The 23,270-nt window shown below is 42.3% G+C and overlaps 1 protein-coding gene across 2 annotated transcripts in view; it reads right to left on the bottom strand.

Annotated features, from left to right (window-relative positions):
• Positions 1 to 14,129, bottom strand: part of TBC1D23 (TBC1 domain family member 23) — a 71,833-nt gene extending 57,704 nt beyond the window's left edge. The window contains exon 1 of one of the 2 annotated variants that reach the window (XM_059687968.1): positions 13,950 to 14,129. In XM_059687968.1, coding sequence (XP_059543951.1) covers positions 13,950 to 14,002 — 53 coding nt within the window. In that variant the 5' untranslated portion in view covers positions 14,003 to 14,129. The remainder of the gene's footprint in view (positions 1 to 13,949) is intronic. The other variant, XM_059687970.1, reaches the window with a different exon arrangement.
• Positions 14,130 to 23,270: the final 9,141 nt, after the last annotated feature.

Genomic DNA, 23,270 nt, shown 5'->3' with positions numbered 1-23,270 from the left:
CCAGCACTTTTAATACAAAAAGTAATGCATCAGGGTTCCACCACCACCACCAAAGCAGTAGTTTATTTGGAAGCTGAAAACAGATTGTATCTTTGCCTAAGAGAAATAATACACTGAAAACAGCAAGAGTCAACACAAAATAGCACAATGTTTCTATTACAAATTTCTACATTATCCAAAATGTAATGAGAAAAGAAATACCCCAAATACTCCTTTTCTTGAAACCATCATTTTGGAAAATAAAGGAACTATTGCAAATAAGGTGATAACACTTTGCAACAACTGGACAATTCTTTCTAAGGGTACTTTATCAATTGGAGATCATAATAAAGCAAAGAAGATGACAGATTTATATTTCTCCATGGATTCCAATCATCAATGATAATTTATTTGGAAAAAGGGGATCTCATTTATTTCATATCAGTGACTACATCTAAACAGAATCTATAATATAAAGCTCAAGATTTTCTGGTATTTAATCACACACCTATATGAGATAAATACATCCTTCTATGTGTCACTTTTATATTTCAAAACGAAGGCTGGAAACTTTTTAAAGGGAAAATAACCATAAACAAGTTACTTTAAGAACTTAATTCTCCAACATCACTGAATAAAAACAATAGAAAACAACAGAAAAATTACTGTGCTGATAAAGTTATTAACACTATGTGATTGCTTATATGTTCTAATTAAATTTTATTATGTTCTCAGTATATAAATAAATCAAAATAAGTTATAATTCTACTTTTGTATATGATGTACATATACAAATAATATAACGTATCATTGTTATATATTTACATAGATTGAATATACTATATATATAAAACCCTAATATGCAAATAGACTGAACAGCAGAACTGAACAACCAGTCACTATGACGTGCACTGAACACCAGGGGGCGTACGCAGAACATGGTGGGCATCGGCCAAGGCGGGATGGTGGAGCAGGTGAGCAGGGGCGCCGGACAAAGGCAGGGCACTGGTCACTGTCATCGGGGCAAGCCTCTGGTGGTAACTGAAAATTCTGTGCTCCCCCATGCCACTAGCAGGTGTGAGCGCAGCAGGCGCTGTCAGCACGTGGGAGCCGCGGCGGCAAGAGCAGGGCTGCCGGCAGACAGGGGACCGGGGGCCATGGCAAGAGGGGCCGGGCAAGGGCGCGGAGGATGGGCCAAGACCCATCCCTGTGCCCACCGCAGCCTTGCGGCCCACAGTTCTTTCAAGGTGCACAAATTCATGCACTAGCCCCCTAGTGCAGTGGTCAGCAAACTGTGGCCCCTTGAGTGTGGCTCTTCCACAAAATACCACGTGTGGGCGCGTACGTACAGTGCAATTGAAACTTCGTGGCCACACTCAAGGGGCCAAAGAGCCGCATGTGGCTCACGAGCTGCAGTTTGCCAACCACTGCCCTAGTGTATTATAAAATACATTTAGTTAAATATTAATATAAATTAGACACATATTATCTAGATGCTATATGTACCATAATATCTTATGGTAAAATAACTAGTCTATTTAAGTGATTTTTGGCAAGGGTTATGTGAGTACATTATGAAATCCGAAGAGATATAAAGCTATAGTATATAACGCTCTATATCACAGCCCACCATATCAATCATGAAGGATTTGTCATCTGATCACCCTAAGCCTGTCCTCTCATCTCTAACAAGGCAACAACAATAATTTATAACTTCCATTTCTCAAAGAATTGTTAAAGGAGCCAAATGAGATGATATCCTATCTAATAAAAGAGAAACATGGTAATTTGCCGTACCTCGGCTACCCTTCCCATTGGCTAATCAGGGCAATATGCAAATTAACTGCCAGCCAAGATGGCGGCCGGCAGCCAGGCAGCTTGAAGCGAACATGAGGCTTGCTTGCTTCAGTGACGGAGGAAGCCAATGTTCCCCACCTGCCGCTGCCGGCCGCTGAGCTTGCAGTTTGAAACATTGTTACAAATATAGAAGCTAAACAAAACCCCAGAAACCTGCTTTCAGCCAGCGAGGATCTCAGAGCTGGAGTTGAAACAGTGTTTCGATTATAGACCAAAACAAACCAGATACCTGCTTTCAGCAGCCGAGGCCTAAGAGCTGGAGCCAAGCCTCAGAGCTAAAGCTGGCCCAGAATAAAAAAAAAAAAAAAAAAAAAAGCAAAAAAGGAGCGGTTGGGAGCTTCAGTCACCCGCCAGCCTGAAAACAGCCCTCAGCCCCTCACCCAGACTGGCCAGGCACCACAGTGGGGACCCCCACCCTGAAGGGTGTGTGACCAGCTGCAAACAGTCATCATCCCCTCATCCAGGCTGGCCTGGCACCCCAGTGGGGACCCCCACCCTGATCCAGGACACCCTTCAGGGCAAACCAGCCAGCCCCCACCCGTGCACCAGGCCTCTTTCCTATATAGTAAAAGGGTAATATGCCTCCCAGAACTGGGATCAGCGGAGCCGTGAGGCCTCCCGGCATCGGGATCAGCGTGACAGGGGGCAGCGCCCAAACCCCCTGATTGCCCTGCGGCTCTGTGTGTGACAGGGGGCGGGGCCACAACCTCCCTATCTGCCCTGCTCTGTTCGTGACAGGGGAAGGCACCCCAACCCTCTGATCAGCCCTACTCTGTGCCTGATAGGGGGGAGCTCCCCAACCCTCTGATCACCCTGCGGCTCTGTGTGTGACAGGATGTGGCGCCCCAACCCCCTGATTGGCCCTGCTCTGTGTGTGACAGGGTGCGGCACCCCAACCCTCCCCCCCCCACAGGCCCTGCTCTGTGTGTGATGGGGTAGAGCCATAACCTCCCCATTGGCCCTGCCCTGAGCGTGATAGGGTGCGGCGCCCCAACCCCCTGATCCGCCCTGCTCTGTGTGTGACAGGGGGCCGTGCCCCAACTCTCCTATCGGCCCTACTCTGTGAGTGACAGGGGGGAGCTCCCTAACCCCCTGATGGGCCCTGCTCTGTGCGTGACAGGGGGGAGCTCCCAAACCCCTGATGCCCTGCAGCTCTGTGTGTGACAGGGTACAGAGCCCCAACCCCCATGATGGGCCCTGCTTTGTGAGTGACAGGGGGCACTGCCCCAACCCCCTGATTGGCCCTGCTCTGTGTGTGACGGGGTGGCGCCGCAACCTCCCCATCGACCCTGCCTTGAGTGTGACAGGGGGCGGTGCCCCAACCCCCCAATCGGCCCTACCCTGAGCGTGACTGAGGGTGGCATCGCAACCTCCTGATCCGCCCTGCTCTGTGCATGACAGGGGGCGGCTCCCCAACTCCCCAATTGGCCCTGCTCTGAGCCCGACCAGGGGCTGCACCTAGGGATTGGGCCTGCCCTCTGCCACCCGGGAGCAGGCCTAAGCCAGCAGGTCGTTATCTCCCAAGGGGTCCCAGACTGCAAGAGGGCACAGGCCAGGCTGAGGGACCACACCCCCCGAGCGCATAAATTTTTGTGCACCGGGCCTGTAGTATATATATATGTGTGCGTGTGCGTGTGTGTGTGTGTGTGTGTGTATGTATATATATGCATTATATAAAGAATAAAGTTAAAAAAAAAAAAAAAAAAAAAAGAATAAAGTTCTATAAAATATATTTTCTTATATCTTCATGCTGAAATTATTGAATACCACCATAAGCAATCAGTTTTATATAACTGCTTGTAAGGAAAGCACACACTATAGCATTCCCACCAAACTATGAAACGCTATGTCAGCTTAAGGATAAGAAAAAAAAAACCTCCTTTAACCTTCACAAGAAAAAGGAAGAAGAGTTAAAAACACATGATTTATTAGTCATTGTATTTTCAGCTAGGTCAAAAGGCTAGCCCTTAAAAACAGATATACATTAAATTTCAGGATATAACTTTAATTTTCATTGGCTTTTATCTTACTGTTCTTGCAGTTCCACAAGAAACAACTGTCTCTTACGAACCTAACATGAGGGACTGATTTGTTTCCCATCTATATTTTTCAAAATCTAAATAAGTCACTTCAGACATTGTTACATTTTAAAACTGTATCATTCTATTCTACTCTGCTAGAGAATGTGACTTCCAAAAATACCAGTATTTAGATAACTTCAGAAGATATTCACATATCATTCCTAAGGCTAAAATAATGAAAAAAATTGAAATGCCCAAGCAAGGCAGAACAATACACAATTCTGGCTTTAAATTTCTTTCAAATGTTTTTTAAACACTGCTTAGCAGCTTGAATATAATCAGTACTCAGTTAATGTTTATTGAATGAAGTATGAACGAATGCTTTGCTAAATTTTATTTGTCTTTTTGATACATGGAGGGGGGTAGGCATTGCATTGGGCTTATACCTAATAGAATCCAACTTTCAGCATAAACAGCAGAAATGATTTGCCAAGCATATTTTATCAATTCTGTTCAGAAAGCCAGCTGAGCCCTAGCTGGTTTGGCTCAGTGGATAGAGTGTCAGTCTGAGGACTGAAGGGTCCCAGGTTCGATTCAGGTCAAGGGCACACGCCTGGGTTGCAGACTTGATCTCCAGTGGGGTGTGTGCAGGAGGCAGCCAATCAATCATTCTATGTCATCATTGATCTGTCTATTTCTCCCTCTCCCTTCCTTTCTGAAATCAATAAAAATATATTTAAAAAAGAAAAGAGAAAGCTAGCTGAGCACTGCAATACATTTAACTGGGTGTTCCAGAATTACCTGAACTGTGGCACTATACTGAGATAGGGAAAGCCCCTGTACTCTATGCTCTAAGTACAAATAAATGTTAACATAGTAATTAAATCCTCGAAGTAAATTATTATTTATGAATTACCTCTAAAAACAATAAAACCTGAATTACAATACAAACATTCATGTAAATAGTATAAATAAAAATAAATAAATAACATTTCTAATCTGTTTGCCTTCCGCTTATCAACACTAATAAAAGAGAAAAATGGTAATTGGCGTACGAGCTACACTTTTCATTGGCTAATCAGGGCTATATGCAAATTAACTGCCAACAAGATGGCGGTTAATTTGCATATGTAGGCACAATGCAGGGAGGCAAAAGGGAAAGCAGGAAGAAGCCCCCTGCCACTGACAGTGATCAGAAACCCAGGGGGGAGCTAAGAGCTGGGGGGCAGGGCAAAGGCGGCCCTGGGGCCGCCTTTGCCCTGCCCCCCAGCCATGATCGGAGAATCAGGCGCCTTTGCCGCCCTGGCCAGTGATAGCAGGAAGTAGGGGTGGAGCCAGCGATGGGAGCTGGGCACGGTCGAAGCTGGCAGTCCCAGGAGCTAGGGGTCCCTTGCCTGGGCCTAAAGCGGAGCCCACGATCGCGGGGCCGCTGCAGCTGCGGGTCCCCGCTGCCCGGGCCGGACGCCTCAGCCAGAGGCATCAGGCCTGGGCAAGGGGCCGATCCTGCGATTGGAGGGTGATGGGGGTCAATGCCTGAGGGCTCCCAGTTTGTGAGAGGGGGCAGGCTGGGCTGAGGGACACTCCCCCCCCCACACACACCCAGTGCACGAATTTCGTGCACCGGGCCCCTAGTCTATAATAATAAAGAATATTATGCTTTATTATTATAATTGTAATAATAATATTATTATTATTATAATTAGACAGGATGTCCTTCCAAAACACCTTCTGGACAAAGCCAGGGCTGTGAGGGAAGCCTGGGTCCCGGGTGCCAAAGGGAAGCCAGTGCTGGCAGCCGGGGGAAGGAAGACCTACTCTTGCATGCATTTCGTGTATCAGGCCTCTAGGAATCTATAAAATCAGTTGTCACTTAAAACCCATATTTCAAACTGTTCAATTCCCTGCTTTCAATTTCTGTAAATACCCAGAGTCAAACTGATTGATCACTTGTAGTTCTATGTTTAAATGTGTTGAGGAACCACTATACTGTTTTCCACAGTGGCTTCACCATTTTATGTTCCCACTATCCATACACAAGGGTTCCAATTCCTCCTCATCCTTGTGAACAATTGTTATTTTCTGTGTAATTTTTTAAAAATAATAGCTATCCTGATGGGTGTGAGGTGGTATCTCATTGTGATTCTGATTGGTGTTTCCTAATGTGTTGAGTGGCAATTCACATGCTTATTGGCCATATTTATTCTTCTTTGGAGAAATGTTTATTCAGGTGTCCTTTGTCCATTTTTGAATTGGGTTGTATATTTGTTGTTGAGTGTAATAGTACCATTTTTATTAACATTTTTGAATATTTCAAATTATTTTTCTGAATATATATCTATGTGTATACTAATTTTATAAAAATTAGAGCGTCTTCTACATAGTTTTTAATCTTTAAAAATGTTGAAGTATAACACACATACATTAAAGTCCAAAATACAAATACAATTCAAATTAAATACTCAACCACCACACAGGTCATGAAATAAAATACTGCCAGCTCCTGGAAATTCCCTTCATGCCCATTACTCACCCTGTAGTAGCTACTGTTCTGACTTCCATGATAATTCTTTTCTAGTCATTCGTCAAAATTTTACCACTTAAACATGAACCCTTAAAAACACAACACTTTTGTTTTACCTATTTTTAAAATTTGATATAAATACAATCATACAAAATGTAATCACATAAAAATGTCCATACAAAATGTCTCTATTTTAGAGGAAGACATAAACAAATAGAAGAATATACCATGTTCATGGAATGGTAGAATCAACATCATTAAAATGTTATACCACCCAAAGTAATCTATAGATTCAATGCCATACCCACTAAAATACCAACGGAATACTTCAAAGATCTAGAACAAACTCTCCAAAAATTCATCTGGAATAAAAAAAGACCCCGAATAGCTGCAGCAATCTTGAGAAAGAAGAACAAAGTTGGAGGGATCACAATACCATATATCAAGCTATACTACAAAGCCACTGTTCTCAAAACTGCCTGGTACTGGCACAAGGACAAACATATAGACCAATGGAACAGAACAGAGAATCCAAAAGTCGATCCAAGCCATTATGGTCAATTAATATTTGACAAAGAGCATACGTTAGAGTCAAGACAATCTCTTCAATAAATGGTGTTGGAAAAATTGGATGAATACATGCAAAAAAATGAAACTAGGCCATCAACTTACACCATACACAAAAATGAGCTAAAAATGGATAAAAGACTTACACTAAAGGCAGGAAACCATAAAAATCTTATAAGAAGCCTTCAGCAACAAAACAGTAGACATTTGTCATAGCAATATCTTTACTGATACAGCTTCTAGGGCAGTGATGGTGAACCTTTTGAGCTCAGCGTGTCAGCATGTTGAAAAACCCTAACTTAACTCTGGTGCCGTGTTACATATAGAAATTTTTTGATATTTGCAACCATAGTAAAACAAAGATTTATACTTTTGATATTTATTTTATATATTTAAATGCCATTTAACAAAGAAAAATCAACCAAAAAAATGAGTTTGCGTGTCACCTCTGACACGCGTGTCATAGGTTCACCATTACTGTCCTAGGGCAATGGAAACTAAGGAGAAAATAAACAAATGGGACTACATCAAAATAAAAAGCTTCTGCACAGCAAAAGAAACCATCAACAAAACAAGAAAGCCCACTGCATGGGGGAACATACATGCCAATGTTATATCTGATAAGGGTTTTATCTCCAAAATTTATAGGAAATTCATACACACAACAAAAGGAAGATGAACAGTCCAATCAAAAAATGGGTAAAGGGTTCTCCTCACTGCTGACACGGCTGATTCTCACAGCCACTTGGCCTGGAGGTCAAACCCTCCCTGGGATTAGCTACAACAATCAAGATTTATCTATAAGACTGCGAACAAAGACCACTAGGGGGTGCACCAAGGAAGCATAACAAAATGCGGAGACAAAGAAACAGGACAAAATTGTCAATGGAAGATATAGAGTTCAGAACCACACTTTTAAGGTCTCTCAAGAACTGTTTAGAAGCCGCCGATAAACTTAATGAGATCTACACGAAAACTAATAAGACCCTCGATCTTATATTAGGGAACCAATTAGAAATTAAGCACACACGGACTGAAATAACGAATATTATACAGGCGCCCGACAGCAGACCAGAGGAGCGCAAGAATCAAGTCAATGATTTGAAATGCGAGGAAGCAAAAAACATCCAACTGGAAAAGCAAAATGAAAAAAGAATCCAAAAATGCGAGGATAGTGTAAGGAGCCTCTGGGACAGCTTCAAGCGTACCAACATCAGAATTATAGGGGTGCCAGAAGATGAGAGAGAGCAAGATATTGAAAACCTATTTGAAGAAATAATGACAGAAAACTTCCCCCACCTGGTGAAAGAAATGCACTTACAGGTCCAAGAAGCGCGGAGAACCCCAAACAAAAGGAATCCAAAGAGGACCACACCAAGACACATCATAATTAAAATGCCAAGAGCAAAAGATAAAGAGAGAATCTTAAAAACAGCAAGAGAAAGAAACTTAGTTACCTACAAGGGAATACCCATACGACTGTCAGCTGATTTCTCAACAGAAACTTTGCAGGCCAGAAGGGAGTGGCAAGAAATATTCAAAGTGATGAATACCAAGAACCTACAACCAAGATTACTTTATCCAGCAAAGCTATCATTCAGAATTGAAGGTCAGATAAAGAGCTTCACAGATAAGGAAAAGCTAAAGGAGTTCATCACCACCAAACCAGGATTATATGAAATGCTGAAAGGTATCCTTTAAGAAGAGGAAGAGGAAGAAAAAGGTAAAGATACAAATTATGAACAACAAATATGCATCTATCAACATGTGAATCTAAGAATCAAGTGAATAAATAATCTGATGAACAGAATGAACTGGTGATTATAATAGAATCAGGGACATAGAAAGGGAATGGACTGACTATTCTTGGGGGGGGGGGGAAAGGGGTGTGGGAGATGTGGGAAGAGACTGGACAAAAATCGTGCACCTATGGATGAGGACAGTGGGTGGGGAGTGAGGGCGGAGGGTGGGGCGGGAACTGGGAGGAGGGGAGTTATGGGGGGGAAAAAAAAGGAACAAATGTAATAATCTGAACAATAAAGATTTAATTTAAAAAAAAATGGGTAAAGGGCCTAAATAGACACCTTTCCAAAGAGGACATACAGAAGGCCAAGAGACATATGAAAACATGCTCAAAGTCACTAATCATCTGAGAGATGAAAATCAAAACAACAATGAGGTACCATCTCACACCTGTCAGAATGACTATCATCAACAAATCAACAAATGACAAGTGCTGGAGAGGATGTGGAGAAAAAGGAACCCTCATGCACTGCTGGTGGGAATACAGACTGGTGCAGCCACTGTGGAAAACAGTATGGCGTTTCCTCCAAAAATTAAAAATAGAACTGCCATTTGACCCAGTGATCCCACTTCTAGGAATATATCCCAAGAAAACAGAAATACCAATCAGAAAGGACATATGCACCCCTATGTTCATAGCAGCACAATTTATAATAGCTAAGATTTGGAAATAGCCTAAGTGCCCATCAGCAGATGAGTGGATTAGAAACCTGTGGTACATCTACACGATAGAATACTATGCTGCTGTAAAAAGGAAGGAACTCCTACCATTTGCAACAGCATGGATGGACCTGGAGAGCATTATGCTAAGCGAAATAAGCCAGTCAGAGAAAGATAAATATCACATGATCTCACTCATTTGTGGAGTATAATGAACAACATAAACTGATGAACAAAAATAGAACCAGAGTCATAGACTGTCCAACCTATGAGGGAAGGCAGGGGGTGAGGAGGTGAGAGATCAACCAAAGGACTTTATGCGTGCATATGAGCATAACCAATGGACACAGACTGAGGGTGGGAGGGAGTGAGGGCATGTACTGGGGTTGGGAGCGGCTGGGGAGAGGTCAATGGGGCTTATGAAATACATTAAACAATAAAGAATTTAAAAATTTTTTAAAGTCCCTATTTCAGGATAATTAGATTTTCTCCTCATTTAAAAAAAATATGTATTTATTGATTTCAGAGAGGGAGAGAGCGATAGAAACATCAACATTGAGAGAGAATCATCAATTGGCTGCCTCCTGCACACCCCACACTGGGGAACGAGCCCGCAACCTGGGCATGTGCCCTGACCAGGAATCGAACCATGACCTCCTGGTTCACAGGTTGATGCTCAACCCCTGAGCCATGCCGGCTGGGCTCTCCATTTTTTGTAAGGTGATATCTATTCTTCCCAGAACCCCAAGCTGTCAATATTCTTCTTAAACAACAGGTTCCATTCTCTTTCATATTAAATGCATTTATTTACTGATTATATCATGTCTGAAACTTCAATCACCTATTCCTCAAGTGACATTTTAAATCTCTTCTCATATTTCAAAGCTTATGAAATGGGAAGCACTGAGAATACTACTCACCAAATGCACAAAACTTTGAAAAAGACCCTGTTATTCTCAAAACAATTCCTATTAACAGAAGCTTCTTTATGATACTGATACTTTTACAATTTTAGGAAAAGTTTAGCAATAATTTAACATGAGTTTAGCAATAAATTAAAATGACTTTAAAGTCAAAGTTGTACAAATATTTTAAACTAAGCAAAACAAACTCTGAATACCAACAGTTATACAATTAATGTCTATACAAAAAAGATTTTTTAATCATGACTTTAGATCTTCAGGAATTATTTCAGGAAGAAAGCCCAGAAAATGAGACCTTATGTTCAAATCCAAGGCTGATTTCTTCAATACCATGAAGAGCAATTACCAATGTTTGAAATGTAATAAGTTAGCATTTTTTATTTTAAAAAACCTGTGGTTTATAGTAATTAAACGTAGATCATTTCAAACTAACCATACGCAGTATTACAAGGATATCTCCACATAACTACATGGCTGCAGTTTCAGAAAGTTTGAGAGCTGAGGCAGTTTCTGATAACCTTAGCTTACCATAAAAAGTGAGCACTATACCAGTAATTACACAGCTCACAAAAACACAGGAGTCTGAAAACTTATATGAAATGACAACGTGGTATGTTATTGCACATGATTTTACAAAAATGTGCATTCATTCATACATATACATTCAGAAAATAAACATGTACTGAGCCACCTGCTATCAGCCACTGCCTTTGAGAAGGAGTTCACTATGGAAAGAACAATGATAAACCATGTAATCGGATAAATTATAGTATAATATGTTAGGTGATACAATATAACTTATCCTATATAATATAGAGAGTAGATTCCTCTGATGAACTCATTCTGAAATACACATTATCTAGAACTTGTTGAGTAGAATTGGTCCATGAACCAGCAAACGGCCATCACCCAGATGCCAGTCAGTCAGAAATACAGAATCTCAGGTCCCAAGCAAATCTACTAAATCAGAATCTGCATTTTTAACAAGATCCCCAGGTAAACCCAATGCATTTAAATTCTGAGAGGCAATCATCTGAAAACCAGTAAATAAGTAAAAGTGATGTCTGGTACTTTTAAGAAGCTTCAGGCCCCATCCTGAGCCTTTTTACAAAAATATACACAATTTTAACAAATTTAGCTACCTAGGTTCACAGATTAGGAACAAATTGGGAAATAGCAATAACAACAAAGAAAAAAAGTGGGAGAAAACTAATAAAAAGCATTCTCAAATGGGATCTCTGTAGAAGGCCATTTAACAGCAACAATCTACTCTAACTGCCCTAAAGCTCTCACTATTAGTACAGAAGTGTTACAGTAACTGACTTTCTTAAATGTGATTCCTCTAACTAGACCACATATTCCTTGAGGACAGGGACCTAGTTTTATTCCTAAATACTTACATTTGTAAAGTGGATGACCTCATGTCACTAAGATGAATTTAGGTTAGGCAATGAGATGTATAACACACTTCAGAAAAATTTCCATCTGAAAAAGTTACCAAAAAAATGTAAAACCTCCCCATTCTATAACAACCCATTCATTCATCAAGCACTCTGAAAGCAGAGGCTTTACAGAACCCTGTGCTCCAAATCTGAATGTCTCTTCTGACTCTACTCAGACTCACTTCTAGGGGGACTGGTGAGTGGAGTCAGCAGAGAAAAAGGAGAAATATTAGGAGAACGGAGGGAGAACAGAAATCACAGAACACCTCAGGGTTCCTCCATTCATGACAATAAAAAGAGCAAAAATAAAAAAGCCACAACAAAGAGACAGCAACCCTAGAAGAGAACCCAGACACATGCTCACAATCCTAACCAAACAATTCCTCAAAGACACCTTAACTCTAGAAACATTTCCCTCCTGGCCTTCAACAAGGTGCTAACAGTTTAGGATACAATTCTTTCTTCCAAAACAGCAAACTTCACGAAGCTTTATCATTACTCTCCGAACAAATCCGTTGTCTTGCCTATGTCTTTGCTCATGCTCCATTCAGGGGCCGTTCCCATTTGTTGATCTAAATGCACTATCCAAAGTTAATCACTAGCCATGTGTGGCTATTCATCATTTAACATGTGGTTAGAACTGAGATGTAGAGTAAACGTAAAATACGCATTGGATTTTGAAGACTTGGTACAGAAAGATGTAAAATTATGTAATTGTTTGGTGTTGTGGTTTTTTTTTTACAATGATTACATGTTAAAATAATTAAATATTAACTTCACCTGTTTCTCTTTAGTTGTTAACATGGCTATTAGAAATATTTAAATTACCTATGTGGCTCACAGTATACTTGTACTGGACAGCACTGATCTAAATCCTGCTCATTCTTTAAGGCTTTGTTCAAGCACCTCTCCTCCCATGAAGCTTTCCCCAATAGCTCCGAGTGGACGTGGTTTCTGCCTGCTGACCTCTCATAACACTTTTATCCACACTCCCAAATAACCGGCTCAATTTTACCTTGCTACTGAGTGTACCTGCCAGAGCTCCCCAACTCCAATATAAGCAAACTGAGGAAAGAAACTACATCTAGGGCATCATAAATCTCCCCCCTACACCTTGGAGAGTACATGCACTAATGCTTGACGTCTGCTGACTGAGAGCTGAATTTCTCATGTACTATTTTATCTCTCCCTTTCGGTGATTTCCATTTTTCTCGGGGATTCAAGTCCATGTGTACACATGTCCTGGATTATTCTTATGAACAATGCCTGTGAGCTGTATGCATGTAGCATGACGAACAAGGACATCTAAAATTATCGAATACACGTGATCAGTACGTTTCGAACAATTGTAAACATTCGACAAGCCTCTCAAGGTTCCATTTTTTTTATAAGACCCTAAAACTGTATTATGAAGATCAACTATTTCAAAAGTAGGAGCCTTTCCCAAAGATGAACAACACTGGGTGACTAATGTCTCGCAACCATTATTGGAGATGCTCCCCACAGCCCGAGCATAAACCAGGTGAGCATGCAAACGCGGGGGAGCAGCAAGAGCGAGGCCCCGCATCGCATCCAAAGCTGTGAAGATGGAGCTGGGAGGACAGTGGTAGGAAGGGAAACGATGAGTTATGAGCAGGAGACGAATGCTGGAAACTAAGATTAATCTAAGAAACTAAGATTTAAAAAAAAAAAAAAAGTATCTCAACTCTGTCGGAGGGATCCTCCCTGGGTGTGTCTGTCAACCTCTGCACCCGCAGGCGGAGGGAGCGAGAGGGAGCGACGGCCCTTCCCTCCCATGGTATTCGGGGGGCCTCAGGCCTGCGCCCGCGCACTCCCCGCCCCGCAGCCCACCCGACCTCCCGGCCGGGGCTCCGGCCAAAGCCAGCCCAGAGCCACCCGCTCCACCCTCTGGAAGCCGGTGGACCAAGCGGGAGGGCCGGGCTGAGGCCCAGCCCCTGCACGTCGGACACCCCTCTCCCCTCGGGTCCGGCCTTAGCCCCTCCGGCCCCTGGGGGCTGAGGCGACCGGGCAGGCGGAGGGGGCGGGGCAGGCGCTGGGGCCCGCGGGGCCCGGCCTTGGCGTCCCACGCCGGCGCCCCCGGGTGCCTCCGAGACGGGCAGGGCGGTGAGAAGGCAGCCCGGAGAGCGGTGAGAATCAGCCCCGGGCTTTCACTCACCAGTGGCCGTCGCTAGACTGTGGCAGTGGCAGGACCTCTTCTCCTTCCGCCATTGCTGTTGACGTCCACGTCACTTTGCCGAAAAGTGGACCCGGAGCCGAGACCAACTCAGACTCAGTGTCGTAAAAAGTGCTCGGAAGCCTGGGATTGAGATTCTGGAGAGCGAAAGAAAGAGGGAGGAGGCCAAGGGTCGGGAGGAGCGCAACGTCACGACGTCCGGGGCCAAAGGCAGCCTTGGGGGCGGAGACTTGGCGGAGGCTGCTTCCCTTCCGAAAACTACAGGTCCCAGGATGCCGCGGGCCCCGGCCGGGCGGAGTGGGCGGGGCTTGGTGAGGGCGGAGGTCGAGGTGCGCGTCGCTCCCTGGCGTCCAGTTGGCGTCCTCATTCGGTCTTGGCGTGGCCCTTACAAGGCAGAATGGAGTCCTAACTAGGGGAGGGAGGAGGGGAGGTGGGGACTCCACAGGGAAGGCTGAGGTAGGAGGAGAGCCACGTTCCAGTCATTTCCTTCTTTAAAAACTGGGTTTGAAGAAAGATGGGGGTGTTGGGCGGGGGAGGTAAGAGATCAATCAAAGGACTTGTATGCATGCATATAACAGTGGACACAAGACACTTGCGGGGTGGGGGGGGGTAGGGGGGGGCGCAGAGGAGGCCAGGGGAAGGTCAATGGGGGAAAAAAGGAGACATATGTACTACTATTTGTAATACTTTAAACAAGAAAATAAAATTTAAAAAAAGAAACACATGAATAAAAAAGAAAAGAAAGAGAAAGAGAGAAAGAAAGAAAAAAGGAGTGGGGTGTAAAGACCAGCCCACCCCTATTGGTTTAGTGCGGTCAAAAGAACAAATGGGCCCTGACCGGTTTGTCTCAGGTTCGATTCCGGTCAAGGGCATGTACCTTGGTGGCAGGCACATACCCAGTGGGGAGTGTGCAGGAGGCAGCTGATCAAGGTTTCTAACTCTCTATCCCTCTCCCTTTCTTTCTGTAAAAAAAAGTCAATAAAATATATTTTAAAAAAAGAACAAATGGAGGCTTACATACTTTATGTCTGAATACTTAAAAGTTGTCTTATTTTTAAAAAGCTAAACAGTAAAGGAAATACGTTCTCGTTTTTCAACTTTATAAGTATAGTAATATGCCATTTATATCTGCCATTAGAAATAGACAATATATTGTTTATGAATAGATACGTACTTTTAAAAACTTCAGGGGAATGATATATAGAAAAATTGGAATGACAGTTCTCTAAGACAAACGCAGCCAGACATTAGTGAAAGCAGCAAAAACAGATCAGGGGAAAGAGCTGAGCTCCACTCAGATTATGCAGAGGTGGCCAAGGGCTTCAAAGGGAGGCGAGGGTGGGGGAGAATGGGCCTCATCAGTGGAGCGGTGACAAGCTGCAGAGGGTGGGTCAGTGTGATTGTGGCGAGGCCGGCTGTGTCAGCTAGCTGGCAGTGCTCGAAGTTAGGATTCTGTCCTCCCACAGAGACTGGGAGATGGAGGACCTATCTGCCCTGATGATTACATGGCAAAGGAACGGCCCGCAGGTCTTGGGGAAGAACAGTTCTAAATTAGAAGAGATATACATTCACGATGGTAAGCCCTTTCCGGTGAATACTCCAAGAAAGAGAGGTCAGCAGCCTATCGTCAGGTGTTGGCTAGAAGGAACAGTAAATTCTGGCTGCGTGGAGCTTTCTCCGTCAGGCATTTTAGTGGGGAGCTGGGGTTAATGAGGGGCTGGGGTCATCCTAGGGACACTGCCTCATGTTGCTAGAACCTGTGCTAGAGTTTGGCCAAGCCTCTTAGTGTAGGGGTTTGGACAGAGTTATCAGCAGAAAGTTCTGCATCATATCATATAGTTATATTTGGGGGAGGGGAGGAAATGGCTTTATATATATATATATATATATATATATATATATATATATATGTATAAATATATATATATATATGTATAAATATATATATATTTAAATATGTCTTTATTGATTTCAGAGAAGAAGGGAGAGGGAGGGAGAGATAGAGATAGAAACATCAGTGATGAGCAGGAGTCATTGATTGGCCGCCTCCTGCACCCTTCCCACTGGAAATTGAGCCCACAACCTGGGCATGTGCCCTTGACTGGAATCAAACCCAGGACCCTTCAATCCGCAGGCCATTGCTCTATCCAGGGCTTCCATTACATTTTTAATATTTTGTTTCTTAAGAGCTCATAAGTGGCTACATGGTTGTTCAGTGTTCTTTAGAGAGATTGTACTTTGGGTCTCTAAAATATTTCATAATTTAAAAAACTATTTGATTAAAGTGAGCACAAATCATAGTACAGCTATTTTATTTACAATAAAAAACATGTTCACTCTATTCCCGAAGGGGGGTAATACAGAGCTGCATGTTATTGGACCTACTCTCAAGTCCAGGATCTACACAATGTTCACTGCTTCTATGGGGAAATTTCTTTAAGATGGAATGATGGTTTAGATCCCAGCTATCAGCAAGAATAAAAGGGCCGAAACCGGTTTGGCTCGGTGGATAGAGCGTCGGCCTGCGGACTGAAGGGATCCAGGGTTCGATTCCGATCAAGGACATGTACCTGGGTTGCGGGCACTTCCCCAGTGGGGAGTGTGCAGGAGGCAGCTAATCGATGTTTCTCTCTCATAGATGTTTCTAACTCTCTATCTCTCTCCCTTCCTCTCTGTAAAAAATCAATAAAATATATTTTAAAAAAAAGAATAAAAGGATAGAAGGCATGAATCTAGGTCAAATTACCATCCTAATATTCAGGACCTCCACTGGGTCCCTTCCATTGTTGTCAGTGGGTTTTCAGAAAGTTTTCTAAGTTGGTATTATTATTATTATTATTGTTGTTGTTGTTGTTATACTTTTTTATTGATTTCAGAGAGGAAAGGAGGAGTGATAGAAACATCAATGATAAGAGAATAATTGATTGGCTGCCTCCTGCACGCCCCCTACTGGGGCTTGAGCCCGCAACCTGGGCATGTGCCCTGACTGGAATCGAACCTGGAACCCTTCAATCCACAGGCCTATGACGCTCTATCCACTGAGCCAAACCGGCAAGGGCTAAGTTGGTTTTAAAAACTATTAAGTGGGTGACGTGACAAGCAGTTGTTCATTGGTTAAGGTGATTCTAATCCTCAAATGCAGTTCATTTTGAGTGAATTAAATCAGTGACTGCTTTATACACCGTGTGATAAAAATATTATTCCATTAAGAATATATCACTCGCCCTAACTGGTTTGGCTCAGTGGATAGAGCGTCAGCCTGCAAACTGAAGGATCCCAGGTTTGATTCCGGTCAAGGGCATGTACCTTGGTTGCGGGCACATCCCCAGTAGGTGTGCAGGAGGCAGCTGATCGATGTTTCTCTCTCATCGATGTTTCTAACTCTCTATTCCTCTCTGTAAAAAATCAATAAAATATTTTAAAGAAGAATATATCACTTGACAACTTTCAAGCAGTTCTTCATTCTGTAGAAAGGATCAGAGTCAACTTCATGTGCACGCAACCCGTGTTTACAAGGGCCCTGCACATGGTTTAGTGCTCTGTGATTATCATCTTGAAATTCTCACTAATTTTGGAACAGGCGGCCTCTCTTTTTCATTTTGCACTAGGTCAGCCACAAATCCTGTAGTCCATATTAGCTAGAGTCAGTAAGATGTGATATATAATCCTTTGGGGGACGAGGTTTCAGTTGAAAGTACTTAGCAAAATTTTCTGAAATTTTTATAGCATCTGTTCTTTACTCACTACCCTGATCTATGTTTTATTGAGTATTCACTCTGAGGTCATGATATTCACCAAAATGGCATTATCTTCCTCCAGTGGTAATTCTGGGAATCTGGTTGTTAGGTCAAGTCCTTGAACTTGGTATGTCTTTGGTTCCTCTTCTTTGAACAGGTTCCACTGGTTCACTCTATCATGTTTGCTTGGGTTTAGCTTATTGATATCCGGGCTGTTGAGTTACTGCAGATCTCAGTGGCAGGTGACGGCTCTGCCCATAAGCCCTTTCTCCTTTTTCTCTTGCTCCAAATCAGAGGCAACTAGACTTTCCCCTCACCTTGCCTTGTCTTCTGGAGGGACAAACACCACACTGGGTTGTTGATCTCCAGGCTACTGAGTTAGTGTTGATGAGCTTTCTGATCATAAGTTCTTCCTCTTGCTCCGGGTCAGATTTGTCCACATTTTTCCCAGCACACCTCACTTCCTGAGATGAGAAGGACCACACTATGCCTGCAGAACATTTTCTAGTTGGCTGCAAAAACTTGTAGGTGTAACTTTCTGATTATATATATCACTCTTACCAGTTTGGCTCAGTGGATAGAGCATCAGCCTGAGGACTGAAGGGTCCTGGGTTCAATTCCAGTCAAGGGCACATACCTCAGTTGCAGGCACAATGCCCAACCCTGCAGGAGGCAACCAATTGATGTCTCTCTCTCACATAGATATTTCTTTCTGTGTCTCTTCCTCTGCCCTCCACTCCCTCTAAAAATCGATGGAAAAATATTCTCGGGTGAAGATTAACAACAACGGCAGAAACAAAACTCAAAGTTTTACCATTTACCTAGATTATCATCTGCTTCAAAAATATATAAGCTTGGAATTATAAGTAAAATTTGCTTAGTTCTCATAGTAGATTTCTGCTTAAAATAAAACCCTTTTCAAGAGCTAGAGACGATTTTATTATGACGCCATTTCCTGTATTTTCTTACATTACTCTTTTCTCCTAATTGTAAGACTTCATCAATAATACTGGGAGCTCTCTCTCTGCTTTTATGTTTCTCTATATGCCCCTGGAGCAGAGGGAATTGGAATCTCTTATTTCATAGACCTCATGCTGTATAAGGTGATGCTAACAGTGGTGACCATATGGATCTGTGTATTCATCTGTGTGGTCAACCTGCAAACTCATCTGCGTGGTCAATTGTTAGTATAGTAGTGTTTATTTCACTTTTTAAATAATACCAGTATAGCCTTTCTTTTAAAAAGAGAGAAAAATGGATCACAGTTCTTTATCTTTTACTCATATTCAAGCAATCTTTTCTTGAGTTTTATGCATTCGTAGGTGAAGATGAAGACATAATAAAATGTATCAATATGTGGCTACATTAAAAATTACCCCAAAACATAGTGTCTGAAAACAATAAACATTTATTATCTCTCAATTTCTGTTCTGGCTCAGAGTCTCTTGAGGTTACAGTCAAAATATTGGCCAGGGTTGCAGCCGTGCAGTCACCCAAAGGCTTCTCCGGGGCTGGAGGACCCACGCCCTTGGTGGCTCCCTCACATGCCAGAGAAGTTGGAGTTGGCTGTTGGTGGGAGCCTACCGTCCTCTCCAAACGAGCCTTTCAATGCGCTGCCTGAATGTCCTCTTAACATGGCAGCTGGCTTCCCCGAGCAGCCATTTTCAACCAGTGTGCCGCGAGAATTTTTAAAGCAAGCAATTCCTGACTACTTTGTCAGGGACACTGACCTCTTTGCCCTTATAGTGTCAAATTTTAAAAAAATGACAACAGCCCTGACCAGTTTGGCTCAGTAGCTAGAGTGTTGGTCTGTGGACTGGAGAGTCCCAGGTTCAATTCCGATCAAGGGCATGTGCCTTGGTTGCAGGCACATCCCCAGTGGGGGGTGTGCAGGAGGCAGCTGATTGATGTTTCTCTCTCATCGATGTTTCTAACTCTCTATCCCTCTCCCTTCGTCTCTGTAAAAAATCAATAAAATATATTTTTAAAAAATGACAACAGCCATCACAATGATACCTATCTGCTGTGAATTCCCTGTCTTGAACCATAAATATATAGGTCATATACTAGATTAGTATTATTGGTCACATTGCATAATAAGGTTGCATCTAATTGGTTAATTCTTGGTACCAGAAATCCTTACATACAAGTACAGGCATCTGACTTTTTAAAAAGTCACTTTGGAGCAAAAGAAGTAGGTAATTACTATTATTATATTTTGTAAATCAATCAAAATTATACATATTTTTTTCACATCAGCAAAAATATGTATTTTTTGGTGTGCCATAGAATTTTAGAAAATAGTTTATGTGTGCCATGGGGTGAAAAAGGTTGAAAAATCACCGTCCTAGAGTGAGAGTTCAAGAGAGACGAAGATTGAAGCCACAGTATTTTGTATGACCTAGTTCTAAAAGTTACACTCCATCATTTCTGCAATAGCCTATTGGTTATAAAAGTCAGCTCTATTCAACATGGGAGGGAACGATAAAAAGGCAAGAATCACCGAGGACCACCTTGGGGGCTGGCTGCCTCTCAAGGTGATATTAGATCCTGCACATTCTTTGACCAGCCATACTTGCCCCTGAGATTCCCTGCTCATATCATTCCAGCTCTGCTCAAGTTTCACCTCCTCTGAACTTGTGAAAGACTGTCAGCACTGTCGTCTGGGCACTAAGTAGTACGTCATCTTGCATTCTTTAACTCTGAAAACAGCAACCATTTTTAAGTTCTTTTATAATCGCCACTATGCCAAACCCAGGGCTGAGAGTATCGATGGTGCCCAAAAGTTCTTGTGGAATAACAAAATATTGATTTTTTTTCCCTTCAGATATGTTGTGAGAGTTTCAGAATTCTAAACTTTATCAGGAGTTTTTGTTGCTATCTTACAAGGACAAATGTCTTCCCAATTAACCAAAATTACTTGTTACTTGTAACTTTAAAAGTTCCTCAGCACCTGTATTCTAAGACTCTTTAAGCTACCGAAGCCTTACATATAATGATGAACAAAAACCAAATTCCCATTCACTGAGGACAAATGAACAGTTGGCAGCAGTTTCAACATCTGCTTTCAATTCATTTAAGTGTTGAGCAAACAATGATAAAAAAAGGGAGCTGGAAGCTATCATGTTTCTCCATTGTCCTCCTGGTGTTTGTCTTTGCTAATTGAAGTTGCCTTTTAAAGATTATGTATACGGACCCAGAGGAAGCATTTGGGTAGGGATTGACCCATCCTTGGTTTGGGATGGTTGTGCTTTAATGTGGGAGTCTGATGCACCCTTTCCTCATTCCAAATTTGTTCCCTAATGTTCCAGACAAAAGACTCTTATTAGGTTTGACTCACTGCTGGTTGGAAACAAGGACAGTAAACAATATATTAGCTGGAACTAGCTTTAGTTTCTTTTTTTTAAATTCTTTATTGTTTAAAATATTACATATGTCTCCTTTCCCCCACTTGACCTCTCCCCGGCCACTCCCCCCCGCCCCCCCAGCACATGCCCTAACTGTCTGTGTCCATGGGTTATGCTCATATGCATGCATACAAGTCCTTTGGTTGATCTCTTACACACACACAACATCCCTGCCTTCCCTTTGAGGTTTGACTGTCTGTTCTATGCTTCTCTTTCTCTGGATCGATTTTTGTTCATCAGTTTATATTTCACAAATGAGTGAGATCATGTGATAGTTATCTTTTTCTGACTGGCTTATTTTGCTTAGCATAATGCTCTCCAGGTCCATCCATGCTGTTGCGAATGGTAAGAGTTTTTTTGTTTGTTTTTTTTACAGCAGTGGAGTATTCCAATGTGTAGATGCATCACAGTTGTTTAATCCACTCATCTGCTGATGGGCACTTAGGCTGTTTCCAGATCTTAGCTATGGTAAATTGTGCTGCTATGAACATAGAGGTGCATATATCCTTTCTGACTGGTGTTTCTGGTTTCTTGGGATATATTCCTAGAAGTGGGATCACTGGGTCAAATGGGAGTTCCACTTTTAATTTTTTGAGGAAACTCCATACTGTTTTCCACAGTGGCTGTACCAGTCTGTGAGCTTTAGTTTTAAAAACTTCTTGCTTTTTTGTGAGTACACACATATGCACACATACACACAATCTGCAAACAGTATCCTTAGACAATGGCTGTGCTATTCTTTATGTACTATCTGTCTCCAACCACCTCATACACTTTTACCCATCCTTTTAGGCACATGTCTTGCCAAATAAAATAGCAAGGATTCATCTAAGGTAATTGGATGGAATTATATACACTTTGGGTGATATATACTTTTAGCAATATGTATAAAAACATATTATGTGTTACAATTCCTATATATGTTATTTACAGGCTGGTTTCTCTAATACCCATGCTAAGTTATACAGATTATCACTGTCATTTCTACATTTTAAATTCATGCAAGAAGAATACAAAATTAAATAAAATTCTTAGGATATAATGAATATGAAAATGATCACAGATAAAAAAGCATTACAATTTTTAGGTAAAGAATTTCTTCTTATGATTCTGTTCACATTTTTTTTTTCTGGACAGTGTCAACCACTTCTCTGTTGTTAATTCCCACCTATAACCTGACAACTCCTATATCTATCTTTCCAACCCTAGCCTTTCTTTTGTAGTTTGCACCTATAAATATAGCCATACTGGGAGCTTACACTGGATGACTGACAAATACTCCTAACCGAATATTCTAAAACCAAACTCATTATGTCTACCTGCTTCCCAGTCTCTATGATTGCCACAGAGGTGAATAGTTTTGTCAGATACCGAGTCATCTAAGCCAGGCGCATGGGAATTATTATAGCTTCTTTCCTTCTTCCTTCCCACAGGTCATCGGGGCCTATGGATCTTTTCCTCCCTAAATGTTTTTCGGGTCTGGTCCTTCTCTACCCCTGCTCTTTTCTTTTACTTTTGCTCATTATGTTTTACATCAGGGCTGGGGAATCTTTTTTCTGCCAAGGGCCATTTGGACATTTATAACATCATTCTTGGTCCATAGAAAATTATCAACTTAAAAATTAGCCTGCTATATTTGGTCAAACATTTAATCAACTCACCCTAATGCCTTGGCAGGGCCAGACCAAATCATTTTGAGGGCCTTCTAAGGCCTCCCGGACATTCCCCACCCCTGTTTTACATGGAGGGGTTTCTTAACTAGTCTCCACCTCCTTCCATTCTGTCCCCCAAGCCTCTACACCAGGGGTTCAAACTGGCAGCTGAATTTATTTTCTTAGCAACATTAATTTTGTTGTAGTTTTATATATTGATTTCAGAGAGAAAGAGAGAGGGAGAGAGAGAAACATCAATGATGAGAATCATTGATCGGCTGCCTCCTGCACACCCCCTACTGGGGATCGAGCCCACAACCCGAACATGTGCCCTTGGCTGGAATCGGACCCAGGACCCTCCAGTCCGCAGGCTGACCCTCTATCCACTGAGCCAAAGCAGCCAGGGCTTGTTGTAGTTTTTAATCATCTAAATGTCTTTATATGCTTTTCAGTTTTTCTCCTCCACTCCTCCCCATCACTTCAGACAGCCCCCAATTAGCCTGTCCT

The sequence above is a fragment of the Myotis daubentonii genome, chromosome 3 (assembly GCF_963259705.1).
Source record: "Myotis daubentonii chromosome 3, mMyoDau2.1, whole genome shotgun sequence".
NCBI lineage: Eukaryota > Metazoa > Chordata > Mammalia > Chiroptera > Vespertilionidae > Myotis > Myotis daubentonii.
This window is presented reverse-complemented; position numbering and strand designations above follow the sequence as displayed.